Raw genomic sequence first — 16,969 nt, 5'->3', positions numbered from 1 at the left:
AAACAAAGAGAGCCTGAATAATTGCGGCGTAATACATATATATCAGACGGCGTGAATTAAATATAATTTATTGCAATTCATTAAAATTCAGATATTTAATTCCATTCCATTATAGGATGATACATTCATGAAATCCTCTGTGATTTGATTGGTTTCCGCTTGTTAAACGATATATTATACAATATTATACAATACGATTAATATATGACATGATATGGTATAATATTATGCAACACAATTTGAGAACATCCAATAAATAAGGTCATGACAAGATGTTATGCAAGAAATTATAACGTAGAATATGAGAAGATATGATTTTGCTACCCACATGGAATGTTGAAGCAGAAATAAGGGGGATAAAAAAAATAATTATATATACGTGCACTTAATAGTTCTAGTAGCAATGTAAATATATTCTCATGGGTTCTCAGATCAAAGCCACAGACGGCGGTAGACCGTCGCAGTCGTCGACCGCACGCCTGGACGTGGAGTGGGTCGCCGTGCCGACAGCCTCCTCCGAGCCAATGACCTTCGACGAGCCGCAGTTCACTTTCGCCGTCATGGAAACCGAGCCTGTCACTCACATGGTCGGTATTATCATGACGGAGACGCACAGGTTGAGGTGGTTCACCATCACAGGTGAGAGGATGAATACCCCCCCACACACACATACACACGTATATATATATATATATATATATATACAAATTAACAACACACACAATGAGACAAAGGCACTTCCAAAACTAACACATGCACACACACACTCAGACAGACACACAGATACCAATCTATCAGGAAGAGAAAAAGCTAAAATCCTACTTTCTTCTGAGAAATGCTCACGCTGCACCAAAGAGAAGAGCGCAGCATTGGCCTGGAGCTCTTGCCGCAGACATGCCTTATTCTCTATTCCCATCTGTGTGTATGCTGAAGTGATATCTGACATTCAGAGTATTGCCACTTAGCTTATTCTGCTGACTAGTGCAGCGCCAGGGCTATAAGACTGGCAGCGTCTCGGGAACCGTCCATCCAGATGAGCATCTAAACAAGCCTGGCCCTGTTCCTTCCTCGTATTCCAGGAATGCTGGGATACAAAATGTTTCACTCCATACACATCAAATGTGTTTGGTGGGTTAACCGATTCAATGAGAAGTTTTGCTTCTACAGAAGAAGCTTGATCAGAGGATTGGTTTCCCAACACTGAGGAGATGGATACTGAAAGTAGCTCGGGTTGTTTAAGCAATATCACACTCGGGACTGGACTGCTGCCAAATAGTACAACCGTTTTCCTGTACTCTAGCTTGCTACTTTGTGTAGGTCTACACATAACCACAGGCCAGCTACTTTGTCACATGTTGTATTGAGCTGTAAGAGTACAAAAGGATAAGTGTGTTGTTTGCGGAAATAAAGATGAGAGGATTGATGAAGAGGGGACCGCAGGGGTGCAGAGGAGATTAGAGGAAGGAAAGGCTTGACGAGGAGAGAGAGAGAGAGGGGGAGAGGAGAGGGAGAGAGAGAGAGATGACAAGTGGTAAGGGAGCGATGAGGTGAGGAGAGAGGGAGAGAGATGACGAGAGGCAGCGGGAGGTGTGATAAAAGATGATCAGCTCCTTCTCTCTCTTCACCTGCCAGACCGCCTGTTCTGTTGTATTTTCCGTACACTCTCCTCCTCTCTCCGAATCTCCCCTTTTCTCTCATCTCTCTTCTTTTCTCTTCTCCTCTCCTCTTCAGCCTTGTCCTCTTTCCTCCTCTCCTCTCCTCCTCCTCTTTATACTCTCCTGTCCTCTTCTCTCGTCTGCCTCTCTTCGTCCTCTCATCTTCTCTCCTAATAGTGTTGACCTCTAACCAAAAGGTTCTCAGTTCGAGCCCCAGTGTGCACAGCCTACCTGCAGGCATCCTTGGGCAAGATGCCTTCACCCCTACCTGCTCCTGAATGTCTTGTTCAAGTCAATTCACTTTGGATTAAAATTGTCTGCTAGTATATCTGTTACATGACACTTAGTGTTAAAAGGATACATGGGATTGAGCAGCAGAGAAAAAGATTAGAGAACGAGTCAGAGGATGGAGAGATGAAGAAAGAGACGGAAACATGGGAGAGAATCCTGTCTCTCCTGGTTTTCAGTCAGTACCCTTTAAACTGGGAGTTATTAACCTTACACTTACCCTTCCCCTCTAACCTGTAACCCAATAAGAACATACTTTTCCCCATCCACTCCTGACGTCCTCTACTACTCCCAGTATTGCTGGAAAAAGTATGTCATGTATCGTGGGTTTTATGTAGAAAAGCAGGACATGGTGAGCCTTGACATTTCATTCTCTCCGATAAACACCATCTGGGCCTGGAGTTTGAGCCCTCCTGAGGTAGCATTCTGCTCGGGGCGTGTCCCCGCCAAATGCTTCCCCCGGAAACAAGTGTGTCATGAAGGGGCGGAGGAAAGAGGGAGCTATGGCAATGATGAGAGAAATAAAGCAGAGAGAGAGAGAGAGAGAGAGAGAGAGAGAGAGAGAGAGAGAGAGAGAGAGAGAGAGAGAGAGAGAGAGAGGGAGAGGGAGAGGGAGAGAGAGAGAGAGAGAGAGAGAGGGAGAGAGAGAGAGAGAGAGAGAGAGAGGGAGAGGGAGAGAGAGAGAGAGAGATGGGGGAGAGAGGGAAATAGAGAGGCAGAGGTGTGGGACTAGAGAGATATGGGGAAGAAAGGGAGGGGGAGGGACAGAGAGAAAACTGTTTAAGCAAAGGGATGAGGTGGAGAAAGAGAAAGGCAGATGGAAAGATAAAAGATGGAAATTGTGTGCACTCACGCACACACACGCACACTAACACATACAAACCCCACAAAGCGAAGGACAGATCCAGGTTGCGGTTTTGGATCAACGTTCATGTGGTGAATCCCCTCAGGGTCTCACAGGTTCTGGATGGATCGCACCCAACGGGCCGGGGAGCCCACTGTTGTAGAATATTACTTCAAAATCAACACACTTTACCAGGGTCCTTATTTACGTTCCTCTCTCTCTCCCTCTCCCTCCCTCCCTCTCCTAGGGGGTGATGAAGATCATGACTTTGACATTCAGAGGAACATGGGCACCATCCTCATCGCCCGCCGCCTGGACGCCGCTCGGCGCTCTAACTACAACCTGACCGTCAGCGTCACGGACGGACATCACACCGCCACCACACAGGTCCACACACGCACAACCACACTCACACACACACACACACACACACACAGCAGTTTGCGGCTGCATTCATTAAGGTTCGAAAAAACTGTTTCTTTCGGTCGGGCGACATCAACTCCAATACACTTTCACCGTGCCCCTTCAGCCTCCGTCACTGACTTGGTTCTGCTCCACCCCCCAGGCCTACATCCGTGTGATCGACATGAACCAGCACCGCCCCGCCTTCCTGAAGTCGCTGTACGAGGTGAGGCGCGCTGCCGGTCACGTGACTGAATGTGACCGTACAAGTTAACCTGGTATAGATGATCATGTGTTGCGGTACAGTTTATATAGCCGTTTGTTCATTGTCATTTTCTGATGGCTTCAGAATCAGCACTTTAATGATAGTGCACTAGTCAATTACATTTGCAGCTAAATCCTTTCTATCAATCTAAGTGTCTGTGTTCCATCTGGTCTCCAACATCTTATCTGGCCTCTAAAATGCCATTATTATTATTATATATATATTATTATTATTACTCTTATTTGGTCAGAATATTTTTTTTATTAGTGTATTGCTAGTGTCTAATCCGATCTGCTCTCTGATCTGCTCTCTGATCTGCTCTCTGATCTGCTCTCTGATCTGCTCTATGATCTGCTCTCTTATCTGCTCTGTGAACTGCTCTGTGATCTGCTCTCTGATCCTGTCTGGTCTGCTCTTTGATCTGCTCTTTGATCTGCTCTGTGATCTGCTCTGTGATCTGCTCTGTGATCTGCTCTGTGATCTGCTCTGTGATCTGCTCTGTGATCTGCTCTGTGATCTGCTCTCTGATCCTGTCTGGTCTCTCGACACTAAACTGGTCTCTGTTCTCCTAGGTCCGTGTCCCAGAGGACACCTCTCCCTGGAAGGACATCCTGCAGATCAGTGCTGAGGATCAGGACTTCAACAGCAAGCTAGTCTACTCCATCCACAGCAGCCTCCACCCCGACAGCCTCAAGTACTTCCACCTGGACCCCAAGAGCGGAGTGCTGGTCCTGACCGAGGCGCTGGACTACGAAGACATCACTGTCCATACACTCGTCATCATGGTAAATCAGCATGGGACTTAGAGGAGTGCATGTGCAATATGATCAGGGGAACAGAACTGAACAGAAATATATTTACACTGGGTCATTTAATACAATTTGTGTGGCTACATAAAAATCAAAGTGCTTTTCAAAGTAAATGTTGGCGATTCTCCGGCGTATTGAGGAGACTCAAGTCAAGAGGGTTGTAGTCCTGTAAAATCCTGAATGAACGTAGTAGATAAACTGTTACCTCGGCTGATGAAAAAGTATTACGAGGACTTGCACTTAATTAATTCTGATTGAATTTGTGACTTGTCACAATAGCTCTGCCCAATGACACGGTTATCGGTTTGAGGACCCGGTTTACCTGTATTAACATAAATTAATAACACTGAGGGCCCTATTTTAACGGTCTGAAACGCAAGTGAGAAGCGCCAAGCGCAAGTAGCTTTGTGGGCGGTTCTATGGCGATGTCGCTAGTTTACCGGCGCGAAAAATGACCCTTGCGCCCGGCGCACATCTAAAAAGGGTTGGTCTGAAGTAGCCTAATTACCCGTAGGTGTGGTTTGGGGATATCGTGCAACAAACCAATGAGAGTGCCAGCTCCCATCCCCTTTAAGAGCCATGACTGCTTTTGAATCTGACGAGTTGATATTTTGACAGCGCGTCTGCAGTCTCCGATGAGACGGATATACATGAATTTCTAACTACAAATGGTTCAGTTTATGGCCAAATAATATGGCCTAATTCACACATGGAATAAGGTTTTCTTCCACAACTTCAGAAATTCTGAGTTCTCAAATAAATTCCGGCAAAGAAAACATATATGATATAAAATATGATATGCGGTAACTGTGGTTCTATTTAATGATATACGCAATACATTATAAACATTGTTTCTTCAGTATCAGTATTGTATGCATTATCGTTATCAACTTGTGTTCCTAATATGCATCTCCCCCCGTTAATATGCATTGCCATGGACTGTTCATGCGTTACTTGTTTAGTTTGCGTGCGTTTAAACAGATAAGGCAGTAAAATAGTAAAATGTACATATATATACACAAACAACATGCTCAAATGCTGAGATATTACATATTCAATTTAAATACGAATTATTAACAATTGCATGCCTTGCGTCCTCACAGGTCCGCGACCAGGATATCCCGGTAAAGAGGAACTTTGCGAGGGTGATGGTGTATGTGGAGGACTGCAACGACCATTCCCCCATATTCCTGAGACCCCGCTTTGAGGCTATCCTCTCCAACATGGCGGCCACGGGGTCGCAGGTTATTCAGGTCAAGGCGCTGGACAAGGACACGGGCAGCAACGCGGACATCGCCTATTCTCTGCACTCCGGTGAGTGGAGGCCTTTGTGTCAGGTAGCGGTAGGATTAGTCTTCTCTGTTCCTATACGTGTCAGCTTCACAATTACCCAGTGACATGGGTTTTAATTTCCCTTGCTTGGTAGAACTACAGCGTTTTGTGCAGAGGCTCTAGCCCAGTTTTATTCTAGAGCAGTGAAAGCAGCATAAAAAGCATTCTGTTAAGGAGAGCTCGGAGGAAATTTGTTAGTTTCTCTCATAGCCTCGGACAATCTACATTTCAAAAAAGGTAGGCAGCCACTCTGGGCTTAATATTCGTAATCAAAAGCCTTTTAATATTCAAGATTTCCCTGTGTAAAAAATGTTATTATATAAATCAGTTCAGCTCTTTATCTTAGTAGTTTATTAAACTTGAACAACCTCATATTTTCTTCTGTCTCGTTACAGGTAACATCGACCATCTCTTCTCCATTGACCAAGTGCTGGGATCCATCAGTTTAACCAAACCTTTGGACCTCCATCCCCAAGAGAAGTTCCAGCTGACTGTGAAGGCGACCGACCAGGGCTTCCCCCAGCGTAGCGACGTCTGCTCCATCCACATCTCCGTCCTCATCTCTGAACAAACCCCTCCAGCCTTCACATCCGAGGAGTACTTTGTTGAGATTAGTGAGCTCAGCTCTCCCGGATCGTTGCTGGTGACCATTTCAGCCTCAAGCCCGGCAGCAGTGCACTACGGTGTCAAAAGCGGCGACCCCAATAGGACCTTTCAAATGAACCCTTACACCGGTTCAATTTCCGTCCTGAAGCACCTGGACTTTGAGAAACACGACTCGTATAAGCTCCGTGTGACGGCCTCCACTTCGGCCGGGGCCTTGTCCGAGGCAGTCGTCCACGTCTACGTGATCGACGAAAACGACAACGCTCCCGTCTTCCAGCAGCGGGAGTACCGGGGGCAGATCAGTGAGGCTGCTCACGTCAACAGCATGGTGATGGGAGAGGGCAACACCCCGTTGGTCATCCAGGCCTTGGATGCAGACCGAGACTCAAACTCACTGTTGGTCTATCACATCGTGGAACCAGAGGCGCTTAACGTTTTCAAGATAGACCTCAACATGGGCACACTGTCTTTAGCGTCACCAGTTGATTTCGAGGCCAAGGCCGTGCATCATTTCAGTGTGCAGGTGAAGGACTCTGGGGAGCCGTCGAGGTATGCTGAACATGCTGCCAAGGTCACCGTTCACATCATGGACCTGAATGACTCCCCGCCACAGTTCACAGCACCGGAATACGAGGCATCCATCATCTTCCCAGCTGTCACAGGCACAGAGGTTTTACAGATTTCGGCCGTTGACGCTGACTCGGAAATCTCCTATTTCATCACAGAGGGCAATCTTCACGATGCCTTTTCAATCCACCCCAAGACTGGGGTCATCAGCGTGATTGATAGCCTAGAATACAGGCCGCTTTATGAGCTTGTTGTGAAAGCTACTGATGGGCTCTACAAAGACTCTGCTATTGTTAAGGTGCATTTATTTAACTTGACAGCAAGTGGCCTTGGATTTAGGGAGCAATCCTATTCAGCCAGGGTTTTGGAGAACCAATCAATGGTTAAAACATTAGCAGCCCTCAGACCCACTGGCTGCCACCGGAACGAACCTCTTGTGTTTACCGTTCTGAACCCGAAGGGTCGGTTCACCATATCCCAAACGTCAGGTATTCTTGAAACCACAGGTGTCCCTTTTGACAGAGAGGAGCAAGACATGTACGAGGTAGTAGTTGAGGTTCGTGACCTGAGGGTACCACCTAGAAGGACCAAAACCCAGGTCAAGGTCTACATAGACGACGTGAATGACAATGCCCCACAGTTTCTCAACCTGCCGTTCTCTATGTTGGTCTCAGAGGACTCGGAGCCAGGGGATGTTTTATATCAGGCAATGGCCAATGACAGAGATCTTGGAGAAAATAAATCCATCATCTACTCCCTCGAGGAAGACTTTGGTCTGTTCAGGATTGACCCTAGGGTGGGGGATGTGTCCCTTCAACGACCCCTTGACTTTGATGTTCTGAACAAGTATGTCCTCACCATCCTGGCCGAGGATAACGGGGAACCCAGTCATAGCACAACAGCACAGCTCAGCATCCAATTGAGAAACCGAACAAATCCTGTTTTCCAGACATTGCTTTATCCTCTTAAAGTCCCAGAGAACGTTCCCCCCTTCACCACCATTTTACACGTGCAGGCTAGGAATCCAGAGGGCTATCGGCTCATTTATAGCTTGGAGGAGGACAACAGTACGAAACATTTCCATATAGACTTCAAAACAGGAGTGCTAACTGTTACAAACCCGTTGGACTACGAGAGCCAGTCCATGCATGTTTTGACTGTGCGTGCCACTGATTCTGTGACAGGAGCTTTCTCTGAAGCCTCCGTTGAAATCGAAGTGGAGGACGTAAATGACAACGCTCCGATTTTCTCAAAGTTACCGTTCTCTGTGGACATTCCGGAGGGCCTTCCTGTCGGCAGCTCCGTTTTACAGGTATTTGCCTCAGACAGGGATTCTGAGAGAAATAAAGATCTGATGTTCCAAATGGTAAAAACAGAAGGGAACGAGACAGATTTCTTTGAATTAGACCCGGACACTGGACTCATTGTAAACACTCAGATACTGGATCATGAAACCACCAAGCAATTTCATTTAAAAATCAAAGTAACTGACAATGGCACCGTTCCTCTTAGCACTGAGGCCAATGTCGTCGTTAACGTCACTGACGTCAACGATAACCCACCAAACTTTGCTGATTCCCAGTATGATGTATCACTGGACGAGATGGCAAAGTGTGGGCACATCGTTATCAAAATTCAGGGCTCGGATCCAGACGACAAGGATTTGAATGACCTCAAGTACAGAATCCTGTCCGGAAACGAAGCCCGGCATTTTAACATCAACGAATCATCTGGGCTTATCTCCTTCTCCAATGTATGTAAGAGAAATCTGAACCCCTACTACAACCTGACGGTGGCTGTATCAGATGGAGTCTTCCAGAACACAGCACCAGTGAATATAGAAATGATGAACAGTAACCGACACAGTCCCTACTTCAAACAGAACCTCTATGAGGCAGAGCTGGCCGAAAACGCAGACGCAGGAACACGCGTGATCCGCTTGGCGGCCATAGATCCCGACGACGGGCCGTACGGCAGTGTGGACTACACCATCATCAACAAACTAGCGGATGACAAGTTTGCCATCGACAGCAATGGGCAGATTATCACAACACAGCCGCTCGACCGAGAGAACCCGACCCAGAGAGTGGTCGCCATTAAGGTGATGGCTAAAGACGGAGGCGGGAGGGTGGCGTTCTGCACGGTGAAGATCATCCTCACCGACGAAAACGACAACGCGCCCCTCTTCAAGGCCACAGAGTACCAGGTGTCCATCCAGTCCACCGTCAACAAGGGTTCCCCCGTCATCCAGATCATGGCCTACGACGCAGACGAGGGTAAGAACGCAGACGTCACCTACATGGTGGACGAGGCGGAGGAGGTGACGGAAGACATCATCGAGGTCAACCCTTTCACCGGCGTGGTCAGCATCAAGGAAAGTCTGGTGGGCATGGAGAACAAGATCTTCAACTTCAAGGTGAAGGCCCGTGATGGGGGGCTTCCCTTCTACAACTCGACGGTCCCCCTTCAGGTGACTGTGGTCGCTCCTGAGGTTCCTCTGCCCAAATTCACAGAGCCACTGTACACTTTCTCAGCCGCCGAAGACGTTCCCGTGGGCACAGAGATCGGAATAGTAAGGGCCAATTCGGACACCCCTCTCATATACAGCCTGGTAAACGGCAACACAGTGGACAGTAACAAGGACAAGGTTTTCAGCTTGGACCAAGAGAGCGGCACCCTGCTGGTGGAGAAGACCATCGACCATGAGAGGACAAAATGGTACCAGATAGACGTGTTGGCACAAGGGAACCATAACGGTACCGAGGTGGCGTCTCTGGTCTCTGTCAACATCCAGGTCCAGGATGTGAATGATAACCAGCCCGTGTTTGAGGCAAACCCATACCGGGCATACCTGGCGGAGAACATGCCTGCTGGTACCACCGTCATCCAGGTGAGATGATGGGATAAGATGAGATATCATGTGGGGCTTGATAGGTTGATCGAAGGGGATTATAGATGAATGGGCCGGAGGGTGAAGATGGGAAATTAGAAGTAGGGTAAAATAAGGTCACGTTAAGTGAGACATTTTGAAAATGTAAATTCATTTCATTGAAACAGTTTTCATGTTATGTCAAAAAGATTTATTGTAAAAGCATTGCATTCAAAAGCTTTTGCATGAGTACCGATGCCAAAAAATAAATGAACGCTTTCTGCTCCCAGGTGACCGCCAACGACCCGGACATGGACATCAACGGTCAGGTGACCTACAGCCTGGAGCCGGCGCCCGGGGGCAACCCCGCCGTCAACGACGTGTTCTCCATTGACGGCGACAGTGGCTGGATCACTGTGGCGCGCCCGGTGGACTGCGAGGCGGCCAGGCTGTACCGCTTCCTCGTGGTGGCCACGGACCACGGCGGCGACGCGGCACTGTCCTCCTCCGTGGCAGTGGAGGTGACGGTGACGGACGAGAACGACAACGCGCCGCACTTCACCGAGGACGTGTACCGCGGCTCCACGCTGGAGAACCGCTGGCCCAGCGGCGTCATCGCCTCCATGACGACCACGGACGCCGACGTCTCCCTGGAGAACCGGCTGGTGACGTGCTACATCACAGGTGTGTGCGCACACTTGTTTGGGTGCAAGATTTAATTCAACTGTATTTGTATGGTGCATTGCATACAAAATGCTGCAGTTAGATCTGCTTAACGACCATTGTAGGTACAAATAAATTAATAACAGAAAAATGCAGATGTGCAATAAAAATTCACATTCAAAATTGAAATTCACAGCAGATACATACAGAAAATGTAAAAGGAAGCTAAGATAATTATAATAAAACATTGCAATGACAGAAGGCGTCACAGGCCCACATTAGCCAGTGTGCAAAAACACATAGTGGGTGTGTTTGTTTTTGCAGAGGCAGGCACACTGCGCCCAGGTGTGTGTGTATGTGTGTCTGTGTTTGTGACTTTGTCACGCGTGCCCTTCCCCAATTATTGAACTCTGTCAAGTTGTTTCTACCGTGGGATCAATCAAAACAGTGGTTGGGATCATTTAAATCTCTTGTTGATCTCTATAATCAGCATGTGTAGAATGACATGTGATCACACAGAACCAGGTTGACAGGACTGAAACTCTAATTCCCTCAAGCTAAGAGCAGGAACGACTGCTGTACCTTCCCACACGAAGGTCACACCGAGATAAGTATTAGTTGGGCTGGCGGCAAGAAAGCTGTTGTGAAACCTTCTATAATGATGTAGTGCAATATTAACAGCTGCACAACTGGAAGTCACTGCATATGTCCCATCCCTTAACTTCCCTGATCGTCTTGGGGAAAAGATGATCCTGTATTGTCAGCTCATAGACTAATTTTTATAATGATGCAGGAGATCCGATGGGAGCTATATTAGTGACTTTATTACAGAGTAGGGAAACGCTGATACCAGGAGCCTTAAGGAACAGCACCAAAAAAGAAAAAACATAAGTGTCTCGCGGTGTGGCTTCATCACAGTTGATCAGTGATCTCATCCGGCTAAACCGGTAGTGCAGCCAACCTGTTGCTATGCTATCTACTATTATGTACTATTGAGTCACTTTGAGAATATTTTGGGAGAAACTTGTCGTTAAAGTGCAGGTAAGGGGTTAGGCTTCTTGTCCAAGCATGCACACAGGTGAGGAGCCATATAGTCTTGAGCAGTTAGCGGGTATGACTCTGAGGTTGAGGTTCTGTCTTCAAACCCCCATTTCCACACCACTTCCTGTGGGTATCCTTGAGCAAGACGCCCCAAACCATGCCCGCTTCTTACAGACATGTATTTAAATTCACTGTGAATGTCTTTGGATAAAAGCACCAGCTGAATGACTCAATAGTACATAACAGATTGTTTGACTGCAGGCTCAAACCCAGATGGCTTTTCGTCGCCTGGAGGTCAAAACCAACACCGTAACCACAAGACTATGCCTTGCAGTGATTGGTTCCTCGTTAACCATGTGATGTGTGGTGTGTTGTGCAGACGGGGACCCTATGGGGCAGTTTGCCATCATCCAAGAGGAAGAGGGGGAGTGGGGTCTGATTCTGAAAGAGCCCCTGGATAGGGAGGCGAAGGACCGGTACACCCTGCAGATCACTGCCACTGACGGGAAGTTTCAGGCCCTAGCCACTGCCGAGGTCCACGTGCTGGATGTCAACGACAACAGTCCAGAGTGTCAACAGGTCAGTTTTCATTATGTCTTACACTATGTTAGTTTCGATTCGGTTTTACAGTATATATATATATGTATATAGCATATGTATATATATTTTACAGTGTTTATACTTATTACAGTGTCATAAGGTCAGTTTACATATTACAGTTTTGAGATGTTTTACGGTGCATAAAAATGTACAGTTTAATCAGGTCAGTAAGATGTGTTTTACAGTGCATTTGTGTTCAACAGTGTACTCAGGTCAGTTTACGGTGTATATATGTTTTACAGTGTCCTCATTTCAGTTTAGATATGTTTTACAGTGTCACCATGTAAGTTTAGATAGTAAGATAGTATGTTTTACAGTGTCATCAAGCCAGTTTGGGTTAGGTTTTACAGTGTATCTATATTCGCGTCAATGCTTTGCCACCAACACTAAAGCTCCTCTTTTGCCTAGCTTGTGTACACGGAGGTGGTGATGGAGAACTCCCCGTCCAATGTGTTCATCCTCAAAGTGTCAGCATCGGACCGCGATACAGGGGCTCACGGCCTCGTCTCCTACGGCCTGCACGGCCCCGACGCAGACAAGTTCCATCTCAACCAACAGACAGGTAACTCAGCCGCCCACGCAGCAAATTAGGAGAAAAACACGCTTTGTACGTCTATGTAGGCTTTGACGTTGAACCCAAAACGTAATTGTTATTTTTTGATCTTTTTGAGTCACACTCATAAATAGACACTCTTATGTAACCGTAACGTCACCAAGACGTGTCTAAAATAAAGATAGCAACAATATTGACTCTTGCCGGATGGGAAACAACAACTGGCTGCCTAACACCGGACCAGCTTGCCTTTCGTTCTGTGTCCATAGAAATGGATAACACAAAGAGCCTTCCTACCAGGAATAGCTAGGAGTGTGTGTGCGTGCATGTTTTTGTGTGTGTGTGCGTATGTGTGTGTTTCTATGTAGTATACATTTTATTTCTTACTAAATAGCTGTAAAAAAATATAAGGAAATAGAAGAAAGTTACAGTTTAACAGATGATCCCCATCTTAACTTATCTCCATCTACCCTCTCCAGGGGAGCTCTTCACCATGGCCGTGTTGGACCGCGAGCAAGAGATGGAGCATAACCTGGTTGTCAAGGCGACGGACGGCGGCGGGAGTTCGTGCCAGGCGGACATCTTGCTGATGATCCGGGACATGAACGACAACCCACCGCGGTTCTCCTCCCACCGCTACGAGGTGACCGTGTTCGACAACACCACGGTCCGGACGCCGCTTGCCGTCCTCTACGCCAAGGACACCGACACTGGTGAGACTAAAACGCCTACAGGTCACATGATGCAATTTCAATGCCGCTTCAAAGCTTATAGCTTACCCCCCCCCCCCCCTGTACAGTCACATCTGCTTCAATGGTGCCTCGAAATGGGTGTATACTGTTACATTTTCAAGTAATGACTAAAATTGTGAGGAATGGTGTAGTTTCAGCACAAAGGGTGATTCACAACCTTCTGGGAGCCTCTATTGTGTGTGAGAACAAGTTGCGACGAATCTCCCTCACCCACACACACGGCAATCATCTCCACGCTCAGTGTGTTTGTGTGCGTGTGCCTCTTGCTCTCCGTCTGTGTGTGTGTCCATGCATGTCGTCTGTGTATGTGTGTGTGAGTCTTGGAATTGGTGTGTATCTGCGGTCGTGTACCGATGTGTGTAGTTTTGATTGTGTGTGTGCTTGTGTGTGGTATACATAAGAGATTTTGATGGCATGTTCCAGCAGGTATTTTCATTCTTAACGCCCACTTAATTATTCACTGTGCCAAACACCATTTGTACTTAATACCATCTGTACCAACTATCATCTGCATCCAGAACATCCACCTTGTGCCAGTCAAGATAGCAACACTATAAATGCCTATAAGTGCCGTGCTTAGAGACATTGATTAACCACAGGGAATTTAACTTGATCCAACCCGCCATGGGTTAGTTAGATCCAGGCCTGGGGTCAATATGATAACCATGAGAATACAAATAAGCAGCTGACATCTAAAGGCAAGGTCCACATTTCAGTGTAAAGAGGGAGAAAGAAAAGTGTTAAACAAGCACACACCACACCATCAGAGTAGGCCTGGAAAAAAAGGAAAGGTAAAACAGTTATGTGAAATTTATCAAATGTTCAAAAGTCTCTTTGTTGTAATTCCCAAGATAACTTGGATGGCACTAGATGACACGGGCAACTAGGCCCGCAACCATTGGAGACGGTTATTTCTTCCATTCTTTCAGTTCTTATTGTCATTCAGTCTTTCCTATCCGTATTTCTCTTTCTTTCTTTCTTCTCTCCTATTGATTCGATGTGAGCTAGATAAAAATAGTTTCTTTCAATTGTTTCTGACTGTAGATATTGTCATCAGTATTATATTCTGTCCTCTCTGTCTCTCTGTCTCTCTGTCTCTCTGTCTGTCTGTCTGTCTGTCTGTCTGTCTGTCTGTCTGTCTCTTCCCCCCTCCCTTTTTGCAATTTTCTTTCTTTACACTCAACATATTAACCTTTTCCCATTTCAGTTGTACATTTGGGAATTAGTTGACGGAATTCAAAAAGTGGTCCAACATAGAAAATAAATAAAATATAAAGAAATATAAAGAAGAAGCACAACAAACGGTGTTGTCGGTGACTCAGTGTCTTATGTACCTGCCCTTCAAGGAATCAACTCGGAGGTCCGGTACACCCTCGTGAGCGGCGACGGCGGCTACTTCTCATTGGACGAGTTCTCGGGGATCCTGCGTCTGGAGCGCCCGCTGAGCCCCGAGACGCGGCCCGCCTTCGAGCTCCAGGTGAAGGCGTGGGACCGCGGCCTGCCGCACCAACTCTCCTCGGTCGCCACGGTGACGGTGAACGTGGTCTCCCTGGACGACTACCAGCCCGTCTTCCTCAGCTCCGAGTACACGGCCCAGCTCCCAGAATCCCTTGCGGTGGGGTCGGAGGTGCTGAGCGTCTCGGCGCTCGGCAGCGACGCCGGCGGTCCCGACAGGATCCTCTACAGCATCGTGTCCGGGAACGAAGACGGGCGCTTCCTCCTGGACCAGCATGCAGGTACGACCACTTCCTGTTACCCCGTTTTAATCCATCAACGTTAACTGCTTCCCAGACAGGAGCTCCACACATCAACACCCACCCCGTGGTTATCAACCCTTGCGGTTGTTCGGGTTATTTAGCCGCGGCGTCGAAAGGCAATTGGACTGTTTGTTTACTGGCTGCAACAGGCTGCAACACGAACCCTGCCTATTGTTAAGGAGATACTAAACTACTCAGGGTAATGAAAAATGAAATACCTCCTGCCAAACTGTCTGCCCTGGAGCCAGCACCACGCACGCACGCACGCACGCACGCACACGCACACACACACACACACACATACACACACACACACACACACACACACAGACTCACTATGTCGTGCACATGCTCATATACACACTCACATATACACTCCATAAATAAGCAAACTCGTATACACACTCCATACACACCAACCCACACAAACACTCACACACTCATATACACATCAAGAAAAATAGAGTGGATTGGCACTGACATGCTTTCAGTGGCTCATCTACCCCTCTGCTTCACTCTCTCATTCCTCTATTCACCGAAAAGTTAACTTGTATTAGATGTGTTGTAACCTGTTGTCTTCGTTCCTTAATTTCTTTCCTTTCCTTCATCTCAACTTCCTGTCTTCTTTTGAACCCAAGAAAAATAGAAGAAAGAAAGGATCCTCGACACGTTTGTTATACGTAGCTGTCTTATATCCTTCCTAGTTTAATTTCCTTTCCCTCATCCCTCCTTCCTTCCAACCTTCTTTCCTTACCTCTATGAATTTGACAATGAGTGTGTACGGATGTGTGTATGGATCGGGGAAGGTGCGCCTGAATTGATGAAAATGGATAGGGGCCGGCCAGGAGTCTTATGAATGTGTGTGTGTTCAGATTCATGTATAAATATTAAGGCGAGTGAATGTATGAATGGGTGAATGTGGGCCATTCATTGTGACACCTCAGGTTAGAGGTTAAATTAGTACTATATAAGACTGTTTGACGTTCCCTATCATTCCTCTGCACATGAATGCACTCAACACCCCAGGCACACACAAAGCAATACTGTCCATAATGTGCTGTAGCTGAGCGCTTATATCTGTATAGGATCAGTAGTATTAGTTTAAGTTTCTGTTATCAGTTGTCAAACCGGTGCAGCTGCAGCAGAGAGCGCACTAACCTACTTACAAAGGTACGCCAACGCACACAACAAACAGAAATAAATACAGAAGAATAAACTGTCCTGTGAACTGTCCTTGACTTCTGTTTCGCTCTCCTTCTCTTTTGTTTCTCCCTCTTCCCATCAGCTCGCTCTCTCCCTCTCTCCCTCTCTCCCTCTCTCCCTCTCTCTCTCTCGAGCTCCCTAGCCCATTCAACTCTCATTTTCCTTATCTTCCTTTCTCCCTTGCTTTAGCTCTCTCTTCACCTATTTACCTTATTCTCCGTCTATTTCTCTCCTTCTCTCCGTCTTCCTCAGAGTGGATGACTGGACCATCAAATCACTAATCTCTACTAACGTGTGTGCTTCACACTGCAGGAGAGCAAACTGTTAAATGCCACTGTTTCCCTGCAGGCGTCTCTCTCTCTCTCTCTCTCTCTCTCTCTCTCTCTCTCTCTCTCTCTCTCTCTCTCTCTCTCTCTCTCTCTCTCTCTCTCTCTCTCTCTCTCTCTCTCTCTCTCTCTCTCTCTCTCTCTCTCTCTCTCTCTCTCTCTCTCCTCTTCTCGCTCTCTTTCTGTCAACACAGGAGCTGTGTGTGTTTGTTCAGTGATCTGCCGGCTGGATTCTCGGTCTCCACTAGTCCTAATCCCTGTCACCTCTAAAGAGGATATAAAGGATGTGATAAACCATCCAGGGCCACTCCAACTTCTGCCAACTTTACTGAGACATGGCGTGGGAAACGTTTGGCTTTTTGCAACACCATGTCACGAAATGTTGAAATTGGCAATCGGCCCCACACCATTAATCTCAGACATGTGATCACAATTAA

The 16,969-nt window shown here is 47.0% G+C and overlaps 1 protein-coding gene across 1 annotated transcript in view; it reads left to right on the top strand.

Moving 5' to 3' along the window:
* Positions 1–16,969, top strand: part of fat2 (FAT atypical cadherin 2) — a 52,600-nt gene that overhangs the window by 19,497 nt on the left and 16,134 nt on the right. Inside the window, exons 6-16 of the mRNA XM_056600359.1 lie at positions 432–639; positions 3,035–3,174; positions 3,353–3,415; positions 4,027–4,239; positions 5,367–5,577; positions 5,991–9,658; positions 9,928–10,321; positions 11,721–11,920; positions 12,350–12,503; positions 12,974–13,207; positions 14,593–14,982. Coding sequence (XP_056456334.1) covers positions 432–639; positions 3,035–3,174; positions 3,353–3,415; positions 4,027–4,239; positions 5,367–5,577; positions 5,991–9,658; positions 9,928–10,321; positions 11,721–11,920; positions 12,350–12,503; positions 12,974–13,207; positions 14,593–14,982 — 5,875 coding nt within the window. The remainder of the gene's footprint in view (positions 1–431; positions 640–3,034; positions 3,175–3,352; positions 3,416–4,026; positions 4,240–5,366; positions 5,578–5,990; positions 9,659–9,927; positions 10,322–11,720; positions 11,921–12,349; positions 12,504–12,973; positions 13,208–14,592; positions 14,983–16,969) is intronic.

Source organism: Gadus chalcogrammus, chromosome 10 (genome assembly GCF_026213295.1).
Source record: "Gadus chalcogrammus isolate NIFS_2021 chromosome 10, NIFS_Gcha_1.0, whole genome shotgun sequence".
In the NCBI taxonomy this organism is placed as follows: Eukaryota; Metazoa; Chordata; class Actinopteri; order Gadiformes; family Gadidae; genus Gadus; species Gadus chalcogrammus.
This window is presented reverse-complemented; position numbering and strand designations above follow the sequence as displayed.